This window comes from Lissotriton vulgaris, chromosome 7 (genome assembly GCF_964263255.1).
Source record: "Lissotriton vulgaris chromosome 7, aLisVul1.2, whole genome shotgun sequence".
NCBI classification, from domain to species: domain Eukaryota; kingdom Metazoa; phylum Chordata; class Amphibia; order Caudata; family Salamandridae; genus Lissotriton; species Lissotriton vulgaris.
In genome coordinates this window covers 1,380,417,501-1,380,432,351 of record NC_141695.1, presented here as the reverse complement: position 1 = coordinate 1,380,432,351, position 14,851 = coordinate 1,380,417,501, and the positions used below count along the sequence as shown (strand labels likewise).

The 14,851-nt window shown below is 46.6% G+C and overlaps 1 protein-coding gene across 2 annotated transcripts in view; it reads right to left on the bottom strand.

Moving 5' to 3' along the window:
* The window catches only part of HIRIP3 (HIRA interacting protein 3), a 135,602-nt gene extending 124,778 nt beyond the window's left edge, over window positions 1–10,824 (bottom strand). Inside the window, exons 1-2 of one of the 2 annotated variants that reach the window (XM_086932099.1) lie at window positions 10,494–10,584; window positions 2,797–2,871 (exon numbers count right to left, since the gene is read on the bottom strand). In XM_086932099.1, the coding sequence (XP_086788225.1) occupies window positions 2,797–2,871; window positions 10,494–10,561 (143 nt within the window). In that variant the 5' untranslated portion in view covers window positions 10,562–10,584. Of the gene's footprint in view, window positions 1–2,796; window positions 2,872–10,493 lie in introns of both variants that reach the window. The other variant, XM_086932100.1, reaches the window with a different exon arrangement.
* Window positions 10,825–14,851: the final 4,027 nt, after the last annotated feature.

Genomic DNA, 14,851 nt, shown 5'->3' with positions numbered 1-14,851 from the left:
CATATTTCCGATACTACTTAGCGCATAACCATGTTCATTGCGCAGCCTAATAACGTAGCGATGGAAGCTATGCATTTTGGCATCAAGATCCGCAGGTAATTTTTGGGCAATTTTTGTCTTTTGCCGCAATACCAGATTATGCCTTCCCAAGAATCTAGTACACCAGGATACAGTGGCCTTAAATCTGTTGCTGAGATCTGGGTTAGATTTGGCCCACTGAAGTGCAACCAATCGGATTTAATTTCGGGTCACTACATAACCGCTTTGGCGATGCTCAGTCACCATGTCTGCTACATGCTTTTCGAGTTCTGGCCAATGTGGGGTGCCTCTTCTTAATGCACACTTGCCCCTTGGCATACTCCTTAATGCTTTCTCATTTGCTCTCCAGGCCCGAACCATCTTTTCTGTTACTCCATATTGTCTTGCAGCAGCACAGTTATTATGTTCCGTGGCAAAATCCACAACTTTAAGTTTGTAACTGGCTTCATATTTCCTTCTTCTTGCCACTGCTGGAGCCTTGCTGGGTTCTTGACTGCCAGCCATTTGCACTGGATGTACTGCTGGAGCCTTGCCGGGTTCTTCACTGTCAGCCATTTGCACTGGATGTACTGGTGCTGTACAGTATGAACAGGTGCAGAGACAATCACGGCAAGTGCTCTACTGCCTTCGGGAACATTCTACAGTCCCCTTTCTATGCCCATGCCCATGTCATGGAGAGAGGAGCGCGTGCCAAACGTGCAACACAGCGGGGGCTGCCATCTTCGGCGCTGGCTGCCCGTTATATATTTCGGACGTCCTGCTGCCTCGTCCTGCTGCCTCGTCTGCTTGGGGATGTGCAAGCGGTTGGAGGCGCATGTGCAGCGGCAGTCGAGGTAAGACTCATGGCGCCATTTGCTCGCTTGTGAAGCGGTCTGACACCTTCGAGTGAAGTCCTCGCTATGAAAAAACGCTTGCTTTCGATACTTGCACAGTTCATGGCGCGGGGCCTGGGTGTGGACGTTGCCAGTGCCGGTGGCTGTATTTTTTAACATAAGGTGTGTTGTATTTCCTATTGTGAAGCGGTCTGACACCTTCGAGTGAAGTCCTCGCTATGAAAAAAAACGCTCGCTTTCGATACTTGCACAGTTCATGGCGCGGGGCCTGGGTGTGGACGTTGCCAGTGCCGGTGGCTGTATTTTTTAACATAAGGTGTGTTGTTTCTTGTTATTTCCTATTGTGAAGCGGTCTGACACCTTCGAGTGAAGTCCTCGCTATGAAACAGCGCATGAAAACAGACCATAAAATTTGGCTCCCGGCGTATAAGACAGCCCCCGACTTTCCAGAACATTTTACGGGGTTAAAAAGTCGTCTTATACGCCGGAAAATACGGTACCTCTAATCTCTTTAACAAACTTTTCAGAATGTTCTATAGATTTGGCAATGTCAATGGCAGCATTCAAAGACAAATCAGAAGTAGTCCATAACCTCTCTTGAACCTTTTTAGGGCTCGCTTGCTGATGCGCTTCTGCGCATAGCTGGCGAAGCTCTATTATGGCTTATCCAGTGTTTAACCACCACTGGCGATTCCTTCCAGTGCATGTGCTTTTTAGGTCATTGCGCAAGCGCAAGCCCTAAAAAGCGCGTGCACAATGCCATCAGCCGCCTGCCTGCCTGCCTCGCATTACCACATCAAAGGCAGCCCTCCCAGCGCATTTCTCACCCCCTAATTATTCACGGCCGGCCGGCCGTACTTTCAGTTTCGTCTCCTTTTAAAACTCGTTTAACTTGTTCCCTTCTTGCCTCTCCCCCGCCCCCCCCCCCTCCCCCACCACAGCAATGCCGAGGGCTGGTTTCACTTTCAGCACGTCGCACGGAAGACTTGCCTGCTTTGCCAACGCTTGTTTTTTTTTTTTTTATTCAATGCTTGGAATTCAAAACTGAAGGCTTTGTCCATCCATTAAATGTATGTGCGCGCACTAAAGCCAGACAGAGGTTTGCGCCTTTTTAGAGGTGCTTGACGACCCTTTTCTGGTAGGTTGCACTGGTCTCCCGGAACTCCGTGGAATCTCCCAAATTGGCGAACTTTAATTTGACATGCCTTTTAGCGCTTCAAATACCCCTGAAATGGAAGAGTCCCAGACTTTTTGAAATGTACTCTCCTCTGCGTGGCAATTTCCTCTCTAGACAACTCACTGCGCCAAGACGCTACATTAGTGGGCGAATGGCGCTGTATAGAAACCCGTAAGAGTAATGAATGTTCATCTATTTCACTGTTTTATAATATTACATGTACGTGTGTGCGCGCTCTTTGAATAGCGTACATCTACCATGACTATGGCCTCTTGGCGCCTTTGACAGTCGGCACTGTCCACTGATTCAAAGCTGTTGCATATAATATATATCATAATACAGTGAGATAGCTTTGAATAAAACCCCACAATCACATAAGTGTACAGTACAGTTGTTGGGTTTTATTCAAAGCAATTTCGCAAAAACCATGTTGTAACAGAAATATACTCGGGAAGCCCCAAATCGCTAAAGCTGATTTGCCGCTTTTGGAAAACCATGCAAAAATGTATCATGTTTTCAGCTGTAATTTGTGTGTTCATAAATGCCTTCTTGGTGCTTTGCTTAGAGGGAATTGGGCCGAGAGTGTAAAAGAGGCAGGTTTGGCTAGCCACGACATAAACTGTAGTAATGAAGTGAGTTTGTTTACAATAAATCGGGTAATAGCAGAGTCGCCAAGTGCCCCAGGGAGGGGGTGCAGGGCTTGCGGTAGTTAGCTTGTTGACCCGTAACGCATGTATTTCGAGTTACCATGACATCACAGGAAGGGGCATCATAGGAAGTGACTTCATTGGAAGGGTCACCGTTGTGGCGCTCAGGAAGCAGCTTGAAAGATAGAAAAGGAGTAGTTAAAGCTTTGGCCCACATTGGAATAGTTGTCACAACTGTCAGACTCTGCTAGTAGCCCACGTCTAAAATACGCATCAGTGCAAGCAGCGAGTGCAATGTAAGACTATGACATAAATAACGCAAGATCCAGACAAAGATACTGAGCATGGTGTACACTGAGGTCAAATAGTTCGCACAGGATCAAACATTTAGCAAAGGAAGGAAGCAGAGATTTGAACCTATGCTTTTCACTCTGTCTGCAGAGGCATGCAAGCATGTTTATCTCATCTTGTTTCTAGTTTCACAGGAAAAGGTAACACTTGGTTGTCCTTTCCGCACAAGAGACAAACAAGTGCAGTGTGACGAACAGGGTGCAAGTCCTACAATAAATAAGTGAGGGACTACTTAGCATATGCAGTGAACTCACCAAAAGTGATGTATTAAAAAGAAGAATCACTCGCTCCGTTCTAATCGCGGAGGGTCTGCTTTTTCCAGTTTATGGCAATGTACTTGTCTGTATACACATAGCGAACATCCAGTGAATGTTTGAATAAAGCCCACTGGGTTAGCATTCCGTGCTTCAGTCTGTGGCTTTCGCAGGTCTGTGGTACACATATTGTCAGTCAACTCATCCTTTTAAGGTAAATGCGATTAGATTATAACTGGCAATAGATTGAAGCATGCTGTTCAACATTCTGTGATATTGATAACAATGTTACACATTATTAGGATTGCCATTGTATCCCGTTCCGTTTTTAGGTCGAGCAGACCTGCATTCAATGCGTAAGCATTGATTGCTGTCTGCTTCAGACCTATTGTCACCCGTATTTGGGAATGAAGACACGACTCAGACACGCGCTTTTGCAGTCTCAGTTTTGACCGCTGGAGCGCGCTTCTGAGCCGCGCTTGCGCAGACTAACTCACAGCCCCTGCTTTCGCTTCCCTCGCATGCATTAACGGCGCACACACACAGACACAGCCAGCCCCCACCCCTCTGCATGCACGCACACACACACAGAGGCGCGCGCACACATACACACGCTGCTGCCCCCCACCCCCCTTGCACGCACACACACACACACATACAGACACGCACACACACAGACACGCATGCATACACCCGCCGCAGCCCCCTACCCCCTCTGCACACACACACCCCCACCCCCCCTTACAACTAAATCCCACTCACCGCATCGCCGCCACTCCTGACTTCGGCAGCCACCGCGGGGCTCTCACTCAGGCATGGGAGCCCCGCCCACGTCACCAGTGCTGCTCTCTGGCACTCCGTGGAAGCGGGCTACACGTAAAAGGCGGATGTCCCGCCCCACGACCGGCTTCACGATGCTGAACTTCCGGCTGGCGTTCTGCTGTCTGCTGCAAGATTTCACCAGCAGCCTCTTCGAATTCCGGAGTCTGGGCACTGCTGAAGTCTTAGACGGAAGGAACTTGGTGTATTTAAAAAACTCAGAGGTACAGTTTGAGCACTAATACAATAGCCTCTTACACCACAAAGTCACCTCACAGACTGCACGAAATCCAGACCGCAATTCGTTGCTGTCTTCATTACCGGGGGGGGGCGCCACCTAGTGGTTACTCTAAAATGGAGCGAACACGCTGTTTATCTTTTCTATGGTTTTGGGAAACGCTCCGGTTAAATGATCACTTTGAGCCCTGTGATCTGGTCCCACGAGGGCTCCGGCGATATTGTTATTGCAGGTGGCAGGATGAAGGACATCCTATTTACTTCCACATCGGGCCTGTACGTCCATAATGCACTCCGTGCCCATTGCTTCGTGCTGGTATCTGTTTCTGTCAGCCTACGCGCATTTCCGGATCTTTCCTGCTCGTGTGGCTAACTAACACAGTTCCGAACCACGAAAGAAATATTTCTGCTCATGGCAACATACAAGTTGAGCGTGAATAAATCTGGAATACAAAATACTATTTAGTATTTTTCTCTCCATAAAAGTTATCTTTACAGGTGCGATGGATGCCTTTGCTGCTCTCGCGCGGTAATGCTGATAGAATTCCTGCGCCTATGCTGGAGACCTTTTTTTTCACGCTTGTGGGCTGCACGCAAAATTGCTCTCTGCAGGTGCTTATCGCCGGGTTGGATTGCACTGTGGCATGGTCCAGCCAATCACCAGAGCAGACTGCCGCGGGGATCCCTACCCCTCCCATTTGTTTGTAATTCCTTCAAAGTCTTATGCTGATACCGTAATAGTTTCACAAGCTATTCTGCTAATTGCTTTGCTGCCTTTTGACGAGGTTTGCGCTATGCAAATACTATAAACACATGCATATAAACATTTGTTTTTTACTGAATAACTGATGGCATATTAAGAGGGAGTCACTCCATGAAAATACTTGGCTCGCACAGAGGCAGGATGGGGGTTACTTCTTTACATGCGTGCGTGACGACGACTGTCCCGTCACCAGTCTTGTCGCTCTAGGAAATGTGTTAGGACAGGTTCCGACTGTTTGCATCTTGTGCCCTGTGCTAGCCAAGCTCACTCCCCACACACACAAACACCTCCCCCACACACTCCCCCCACACAAACAACCCCACACACACACACCCCACAAACCCACACACACAATCACCCACCCCCACCCCCACACACACCCCACAACCCCACACACACACAATCACCCACCCCCACCCACACACCACCCCCACACACAAATCCCCCCACACACACCCACACAACCCCCCACACACAACCCCCAAACACAAAACCCCTCCCACACACACACACCCCCGCACACACAAACTCCACACACAAACTCCACACAAGCACAACCCCACACAGACACAACCAGACACACACACACCCACACACACAGACACTCCCCCCACACACACAAGCACTGCCCCCACACACACAACCCCCACACAAACCTCCACACACACAACCCCGCACACACACACAACCCCGCACACACACAACCCCCCCCACACAACCCCCCACACACAAGCACTCCCCCCACACACACAACCCCCCCACAAAAACCTCCACACGCACAACCCCGCACACACACACATCCCACACACACACATACATACCCCACACAGACAACCCCACCCCCCGCACAGACACACCCCGCACAGACACACAACCCCACACACACAACCCCACACACACAACCCCACACACACAACCCTCCACACAAACACTCCACACAAACACTCCACACAAACACTCCACACACACCCCCCACACACCCCACCCACACAACCCCCCACACCCAACCACAACCACGCACACAACCCCCCACACACAACCCCCCACACAACACACAACCCCACACACAACCCAAAACACAACACACAACCACATACAACCTCAAACACAACACACACAACCCGACACACAAACACAACAACGCACAACCACACACACAACGATAAACACACAACCACACACCCATCCACACACACAACCACAACCATAAACACACACCACACACACAACCATCTGTCTGTCTGTCTGTCTGTCTGTCTATCGCCCACACTCGGTCTGTCTGTCTGTCTATCTCTCTATCTATTGCCCTGACTCTATCTCTCCATCTATCTATCGCCCTAACAATCTATCTATTGCTCTCACTCCCTATATCTATTGCACTCACTCTATCTATCACACTCACTCTATCTATCACAGCATCACTCAGCACCACCACAGCATCACTCAGGGGCACTACAACATCACTATGCGCTACCACAGTATCACTGAACGCCACAGCATCACTCGTTGCCACCACAACATCACTCAGCTCCACCACAGCATCAATCTGTGCAACCATTCAACAAGTGGTTCAAATATGTTCTCTCAATGTTTCAAGCTTTATTACAAATGTCACAAAAAGATGTTAATATTTCACTTCTATTCTTGGATTTTCATCACAATAAAATACACTGAACATAATCTTCACAAAAATTATTTACAAAAGTTTAAGCTATTGCCATTAAAAATTACAATAACTTTTATTAATTAATAATTATTTTAAAAAGTAAAAGCCATTGTTATTTGTAATATCAATACATCTAAGTCACGTAAATACAACACATATTGCATTACAAATGCTATAGGCGTCACATTTGCGAAAATTATAACTATTGGCATTGTAAATGACAAAGCTATTAATTTCAATATTTTCAAAACCAACACATAAATAAAAAAAATTGTAATTTACAATACCAATAGCTCAAACTTTCCTAATGCGAGACCTATTGCATTGCAAATGCTTGTTGTTATTTGTTCTCATTTAAATTTGGTCTCTGGGAACTTGTTCATACGATACATGCTCAAAATCACATGAAACAGTCAGAGACCTAAGTGCTGATAGGAAATCCTCGATGGACTCATCAGATTGTTGTTAAGTGAATAAAAAATTAATCTTTCCATTACAAAATGTTCTTTTTGCCAAACTGTAAATTGAGTTGTGAAGAAGCCTACTGATAAACATTGATTCTTCCAGGATTGGATAACGCAGGTAATGTTTTGAATTCCTTTACTCCAATACCTCCTAAACAATGTTTTATTAATGAAAGTTTTCTTTCAGGTTCACTATCTGCTCCCTCCAATACTTCCACATGAGCTAAAAAAAACACAGGTTCCCACGCTTCCCATGCCTGGAGGTTCACCTGCAGAAGTACGATTCAGCCAACTTAGTGCTGGTATGTGCCACAGCATTGTATCTTAAATGTATTATCAAAGCACAGATTTAATTGGTAAAAAATACATTTAAGTATTTTGTTGATTTTAGAGCCAAAGAAAGCTTCACTAGCTGTAGCTCTATTTTTTATGCTAATAATAATCGGATTTGTTTTATTATTTAATTTTAAAAATATGTAAACTTCTTTTTGTACCTTTTATACTCATATTCTAACTGTATCAAATTTCGAATCAGTGTTATGTTTTATAGACAGGAATTCTAATAAATGTACTATTTATTTCAAATTTTCAAGAAGGTTTTGAATATGCATGCATTGGGCCAACCTCAGTGCTGCATCAGTTCAAAATGTTGACAGCCATCACTGATATGGTTGCCACCTACTCACTCTGTATTTTTAGGTCTATGCCAGTTAAAGAAAAACCCCACTGGGAATAAAACAGTAAAATCCAGTATTTTCCCCTTTTGAAATACAAAACAACAAAACACATAAATAAATGTCTTAAGAATCTGAAAGTTATCCAAATAATTATTAAAGCAAACAGGGTGATAGTTGGCATGTTACAAAAGAATACTGAGCATTTTATACAGATTATTTCTCAGCCACCAGTTTGTGATTCTTCCAGAATAGCAAAAAACAAAAAAATGGCAAGTATTTTTTACGAAAAGGTGTCACCCCTAATCGGTGATTATACTATTTGAAAAAGGCAGCAAATCTGGCAAAAAGACTTAAGCCAAGAACTAAACTAACACTTTTATTTTAAACACAACTACGATCAAGTCGATAGGAACCATGGGGCAGGGGAGGACAGGGGTAATTATCCCACAGGGTTTCGGAGTGTGGGAGCGCAATGGACAATATCTACTCAGACTTTGAAGTGGAAACTGAACATTAAAGAGTGGAAGACAGAACATGCTACGTTTGTCAATCCAACAGAGTAAGTAAGGTACAAGATTCTATTTTATGTTAGTGATACTGCTGGATCAGCTAGCTTCATAAACATAATGATTTTAGGAGAGGCTGAACACTCCTATGAACACAATTAAGTAATGAACAACAACAAAGAGTTTTGGAAGCCCCTGCTTAGGTAACAGGTTTTCAAAGAGACGCTTCTGCGAAGTGCAGCATGATTTCCGACAGTGATGTTCTGTCACAGTGTTCGATCTTTATTAACTCTAGAAATATTGCAATCAGAAATTACAACTTTAAATCTTATGACTACGCATATGTATGAATAGGGACTACTTGCTTTAAGGTCTGAGAAGTGTAGTTATTAAACTCAGTTTACTACCCATAATTGAAGAACTGCTCCCAAAGCACTGAACGTTGAGGTTGAAGTGAAGAGAGAAGGATGTAACCTTTGATTCTCTGAACTGCACAAAGTGCAAACAGAAATCCTGACCTCCAATCCCCAGCTTCCCCACTTGACCAAGTTTTGTGATCCATGGCCCATCACTTTACTTCATTATGTATCATTTTCTTTAACCATCTAGTTTGAGAGCACACTGAAGTAATTCAGTACAGGATCTGCGCTCCACAAAAACATCACATATACGATTAATATAAAAGAATGATGCTTCACATATAATAACAATATAAGCTTTACAAACATAGTATGTGACAAAAATACAAACTTTAGGTTCTTGGTGGGCAGGATAGTCAGAAAGTAACGTTTGAAGTTTATATTAATTTCAATAAATGTCACTCAATTCAGAACTATAATTGTATCTCCTTAATTGGCACACCGACGAATGTTGAAAAGTACATTTTATCATAATAAAGACTTCATCATAGCTTTTCAAAACATGTGTTTCCCATTCTGCTTTGGCTCTTCCCCAAGCCAAAAGCCAAGCCAGACCTCTCCCTCAGGACACGGCTCTTCCCAATGTTGTTCGTGTACAGCCAAGAAATGTAGCGCCTCCCACACACTTGACTACAGTCAGCTAACGATAACTTTAGAGTAACAAAATGAGCTAAAGATGCAGATAACCTTAAATAGCAAAACGCACTGCTGGTACTCCAAAAAACACCCTGAGCTAACTGCCTCTGACTCCTTCAGTCATTAGTCTTCTAATTCAGGCGTGCAACGCCCATAGGGCTAAAAGGACTACAGCAAACCATAATAGCAATAGTTAACTTATATCTGAAAACCTACTCCAGCCTTCAATAACATCCTGAGTTACTTCATATGCCTGGGAATGCACCCTGCATTCAGACAACTCATTCTCACCCTTCACTTTCACACTGATAACCATGCACTCAAAGTGACCACACTGCACTTATGCCATTCACCATGAACTCACACCAGTCTCCCGCCACTTATCCTGCGGTCACAGGAGCACACCGCTCACTCTGCACTCACAATGCACTTTCGCTGTTCACCCTGTACATCATCCTGCAGTCACACGAGCACAATGCTCACCCTGCACTCTTGTGACACTTTACTCACCTGCCCCCTCACTGCTCAATCTACATTCTCACCCAAACAAGCCCATTACTAACCATACATTAATTCGTCCCACTCTGCACCCAAATTCATATGGTCACCTAACTCACCCTGCAGTCACTCCTCTCACCCTGTTGCACCGCTCACTCACATGGGCACTCCTGTAACCCACACAGTGCAGAGGGTTAACGTGCCATCTACGAAGAAAGTGTACCACGCAGATCACAGAACTGAGTGTAAGTAAACTACGAGTAGCGGTATAAAAAAAATAATTGTTCGTCAGAAAGGGACTATAGAGAGATGAGGTGCATTGTAAGCGACTGGTAGTTAGGGAATTCATAGAGGAGGCAATTGGGAAGGAGCGCCTAAAAAGACTGATGCGCCGTGCGTGACGAGTGTTAGTGCCAGCCCTGGATGGGAGTCTTACCCCCGCCTCGAAGTTCGGGTCCAGTAGCGCCCCTGTTCTAATTGCCACACGTGACAGATCGCACAATGTACCTGAGATCAGGACTCCCCTGCATGAGACCCTTAACAAATATTTTCATCTCCCGCGCTCCGTTCTCCATGTTTGAACACACCTCCACAACGTTAAAAAACATGGAACTGCGCAGGCGCACGTCGCGTCACTACTTGCTGTTGCCACGCGTGCGCAGTAGGGGCCACGGAGCTCTGGCACTAAGCTAGGTAACGGGGGTAACCACAGTCTACGTCAAGAAGTCACTGTATGGCGGGCTCCGTTTTTCTTGGTGCCGGAAAGGCTCTCCGTTATCGAGCGAATTCACCCCTCTTTCTTTTAGATGTCACACCCTGACTTCCGTGAACACCAAACGATATAAAACTGGCTCTCCTTTCGTTTTAGTATGAACTACCCTTGTTGAAGGAAAGACCCTTAGCATCCATATAGGTCACGTGACACACTTCAAGCTCACTTCCTAGTTTTCGGAGTTGTGGTTACAGTCTACATGGGCGATTAGGTCTGGCTTGAATGTGCACCGGCCACATGAACTTTTAACATTCGCCAATATTATTTTACAGTGCTTTCCCTCCACGCAAATACGCATCGATTCCAGTGCTATTTACTTGTAATGATTCACATTATCGTGACATGCAGATATCAGCGCAGTCAGAGGGAGTTCCAGGCACATGTGAGCGGCAGAGGCAGACAGTAGCACAGTCAGAGTAGCAGAAGTCTGGGCTGCAGAGTCAGTTAGCAGCACAGTCACAGGGAGTAGCAGGTGCTTTTGGGCTGCATAGGCAGACCGCAGCACAATCAGAGTAGCTGGAGTCTGGGCTGCAGAGGCAGATAGCAGCACAGGCATTGGGAGTAGCAGGAGTCAGTGGGCAGTACAGCGACTCACCTGAGAAACATTTGTACTGGAAATGTGTGTGGTGCTTAACTTGGCCATTATTGTACAGGCATCAACATCGCTTTAAGGAAAACTGCATGATGATTTAGAATGCAGGCACACAGGCTTCCCGCAGTCATCAACGCCTCTTGAAGAAAATATGACTTGTAAGGTGCGTAAAGATACGCTGCCCCACAGATGACACAACTACCTTCTAGTGTAAGTAATTGCTTTATTTCTCACAATCACGCAGAGAGCGCCGAGCCTGTTGCCTCCCTGGCTCCGGCACCCGCACTGAAACCTTTCACGCGCTTACACAAGATGGCGGGTCGGCGTGCTACGTCATCGCGCCGACCCGAACACTAGAGCGCTAACTCTACATATCTCCCCCTTTTATATACATTCATCACCATATAGAGTCACTGTCCATCACCCATAACATAGTCTCGAAATCTGGCTGGCCTCATCACGGCCCTTCCCCTTCTGGTACACCTTACCGGGGTGGATGTCCCTTCTCTCCCACTGGATCTCCCCGGGGTGTTTTCTCTACCTTCTTGACTGCTTCCCGCCTTCGGGCTCTCCTGTGACCTCTGTTCCTGCCGGGGCATCTCTCCGCTGGACGGTCTCACCGCCCCTAGCTCGCCCCTCATGTTCCCTTCATCGGTCTCTCCTTCCTCCATGGTCTGTTCATACTCCACCCCGCTTCTCTCCATTCCTTCCTGATCTAGATCCGCAATGTCCCACTGTAGTATTTTGTTGCATCTCGCCATGCGGTCTTGGGACCATACGTTTCCGTCGCTCAGCAGGGCAGCCCTGTCATACACCTCCTTGACTTGGAGAGGTCTACTGTACTTGCTGTCCCCCTTTCTCTGCAGCACCGCCAACTTGACTCTCACCCATTCTCCTTCTTCTAATCCCGTGTCTCTCACATTCCTTCTAGCCTTGTAGTGTTGTGTTTACACTGCTTGGGCTTTTTCCAATTCGCTTGAACCACAGCTGGCGACCATTTGCTGGTCACCGTTTTCTCCTTCCACGCCCTGTTGTCCTTCGTGAATGGATCTCGGCCCCTCAATATCTGGAATGGGCTGTACCCCGTGCTCGTAGGGGTGATTCGATACGCCCATATCATTTGCCAGATCTCTCTTTCCCAGTCCTTGTCTCTCATTATTGCTGCTTGTATGGATCCCATCAGAACACGGTTAAACCGTTCCACCAGTCCATTTCCCGCTGGGTGGTATATGGATGTGTGCTTCGAAACTATGTGAAAGCTGATGAAATTGATGTACATAGACAGCATTCATTTCCCTTCTTCTCCCACTCCTCTCCCTGTGGGCACCATGGATACTGTAAATTATTGACCGCCTCACCCTGCCCGTAAGAACCCGTACCCTTATGCATATGTTCAGCCATTCTAGGCACCATGGCCTTTTTACCCATTGAAATCCCCGGCTTCCCTCCTGCGCGTATCTTGCACCCCCTCTCTCATGTATAGACCATGAAACCCTTTCCCTTTGCGCGATCCTGATGTGAAAGGTAACCCTCCTGCTTGACCCAGGCATTCCCCATTTCCCTCTCGAAGAAGCATCCTTCGCCTCAGCTGACATAGCCCCCCAGCTGTATCTGACTGCCCCTGTTCTCTCATGTACAGGTCATAGGATCTCTCTCTCTCTCTCTGTGCGACCCTGGCCCTGCGCGCACCCTGACCCCCCCTCCTTCCCCTCACATGAGCAAGTCATAAACCCTCTTCTTCCGCAAAGCCCTGTCCTTGAGAGTCACGGCCGCGCCTGACCAGCACCTCCTTCCCTTCCATGAATGCCCCTCTGTTGACAAGCCTTCCCTCCGCGCCCGATTGTCCACGCAGGCATGAATACCACTCCTTTGATGACCCCTTCCCCCGAGTCCGGCTGACCACACATGTCCGAGGCCATCGCCTAAGCCAGGGGATACCATTTACTGCCCTTATTGTATGCCTAGCCACCCCACCCCCTGGGCCATGATCAGGCGTACACATCCTACGAAACACTCAGCTGCGTGATTGCCCTCCCCTCTTATCAGCAGGTCAAGGGTCCCCATTGTGAACGTATGTGGAGTAGGATCACCACGAGGATTATAGGGATGTCTTTCTTTTGCGTCATACTGTCCTGATTGTACCATCAAATGTTTTGTAAAGTATAAAAGCAAGAGTCTCAGCTCACTTGTTAGAGCACCTCCCGAAAGACACTGTGTTTCGTGTCCGAAATGACTGGCTCTCCTCATGAGAATTAAACTCTGTTCCTTGATTCCTGCTTCCAGCGCCCGTCTCTTTATTTTGGTAATTATTTTAACATGGGAACTAAGAGGCGGTTTGCGCCAGCGGCCTGGGCATCGATGGTAATTCGGGCTCATTTTTCACAATTGGCGTCCCAACGCGGGGTCCATCAGTGACATAAGGTTCGGTAAGAGAGATCCAGACGAAGAAGTGAACATCTAAATGATCGGGGTATGCCTGCCTTGAGAGGGCCCTCGCCCGGCTGCCGATCGACAGAGCTTCACCAATTCTGAACGGACCTCTCTTGAGTGACCTATTGTCCTGACTGGAATCCCACAGGAATGCTGCATGGAGTAAGAGAACAATCAGGCGCTGGAGGAGGAAGACGAAGAACTGTCCGTATGGTCCGGTCCGGGTAAGATTAAGTAGGGTGTTTTTACGCCTGATTGGTAGGGTGGTTCTATCCACCTGATTGATTGATTGATTGTATTGAAATCGGTATTTGTATACTGATATTGTATTGGTTGGTATTGGTTCATTTAGCTTTGAAGGCTACTTGACATATTGGTTCTCTTTTGAGAACGAGACATTCTCTGTTTGCAAACAGCGGCGAATAGGAACGTCGTCCCTCTTTGCAGATAGAGAAGGGTAGGTAATGCAGACTTTTGTCCCCGTTGTAATCCGTCATGCCTACTTTTCTCCCCACTGATTGTTTGAAGTCGATTAATAATCGATTGTTGCTCTTTGAGATCTTCCCTGTCCACAAACAGAGATGAATAGGAATATTCTGTTCCCTTTATGGATAGCGAAGGGCAGGTAATGCAGACATTTGTCCCCGTTGTAATCCGTCATGCCTGTTTTTCTCCCCATTGATTGGTTGGTTGCCTGGACATTGTTGTCCCAGGAATTGTTTCGTTTGAGGTATTTTCTATTTGCAAACAACGTGAAATAGAAATATTCTGTCTAGTCTTTGCAAGTAGAAAAGGGTAGGTTATGCCCCTTTGTGAATTCGTCAGTCCTACCCACTCCCCACTGGTTGGTTATTGGGGGGTAGCTCGCATGGTCCGCCCAGGAGACTACCCTTATGGAGGACATATGCTCTCTACTCATGGGCCATTTAGTAGAAATAGACCGACTGGTCCGTCCAGGAGGCTACCCTAGTAAGTGGAAGTACATCGCTCGGTCCGTCCAGGATGATACCCTAATGAAGGAATATATGTTCCCCTTTTGATCGATAATCTCGTTCCACCCCGGACCATTTA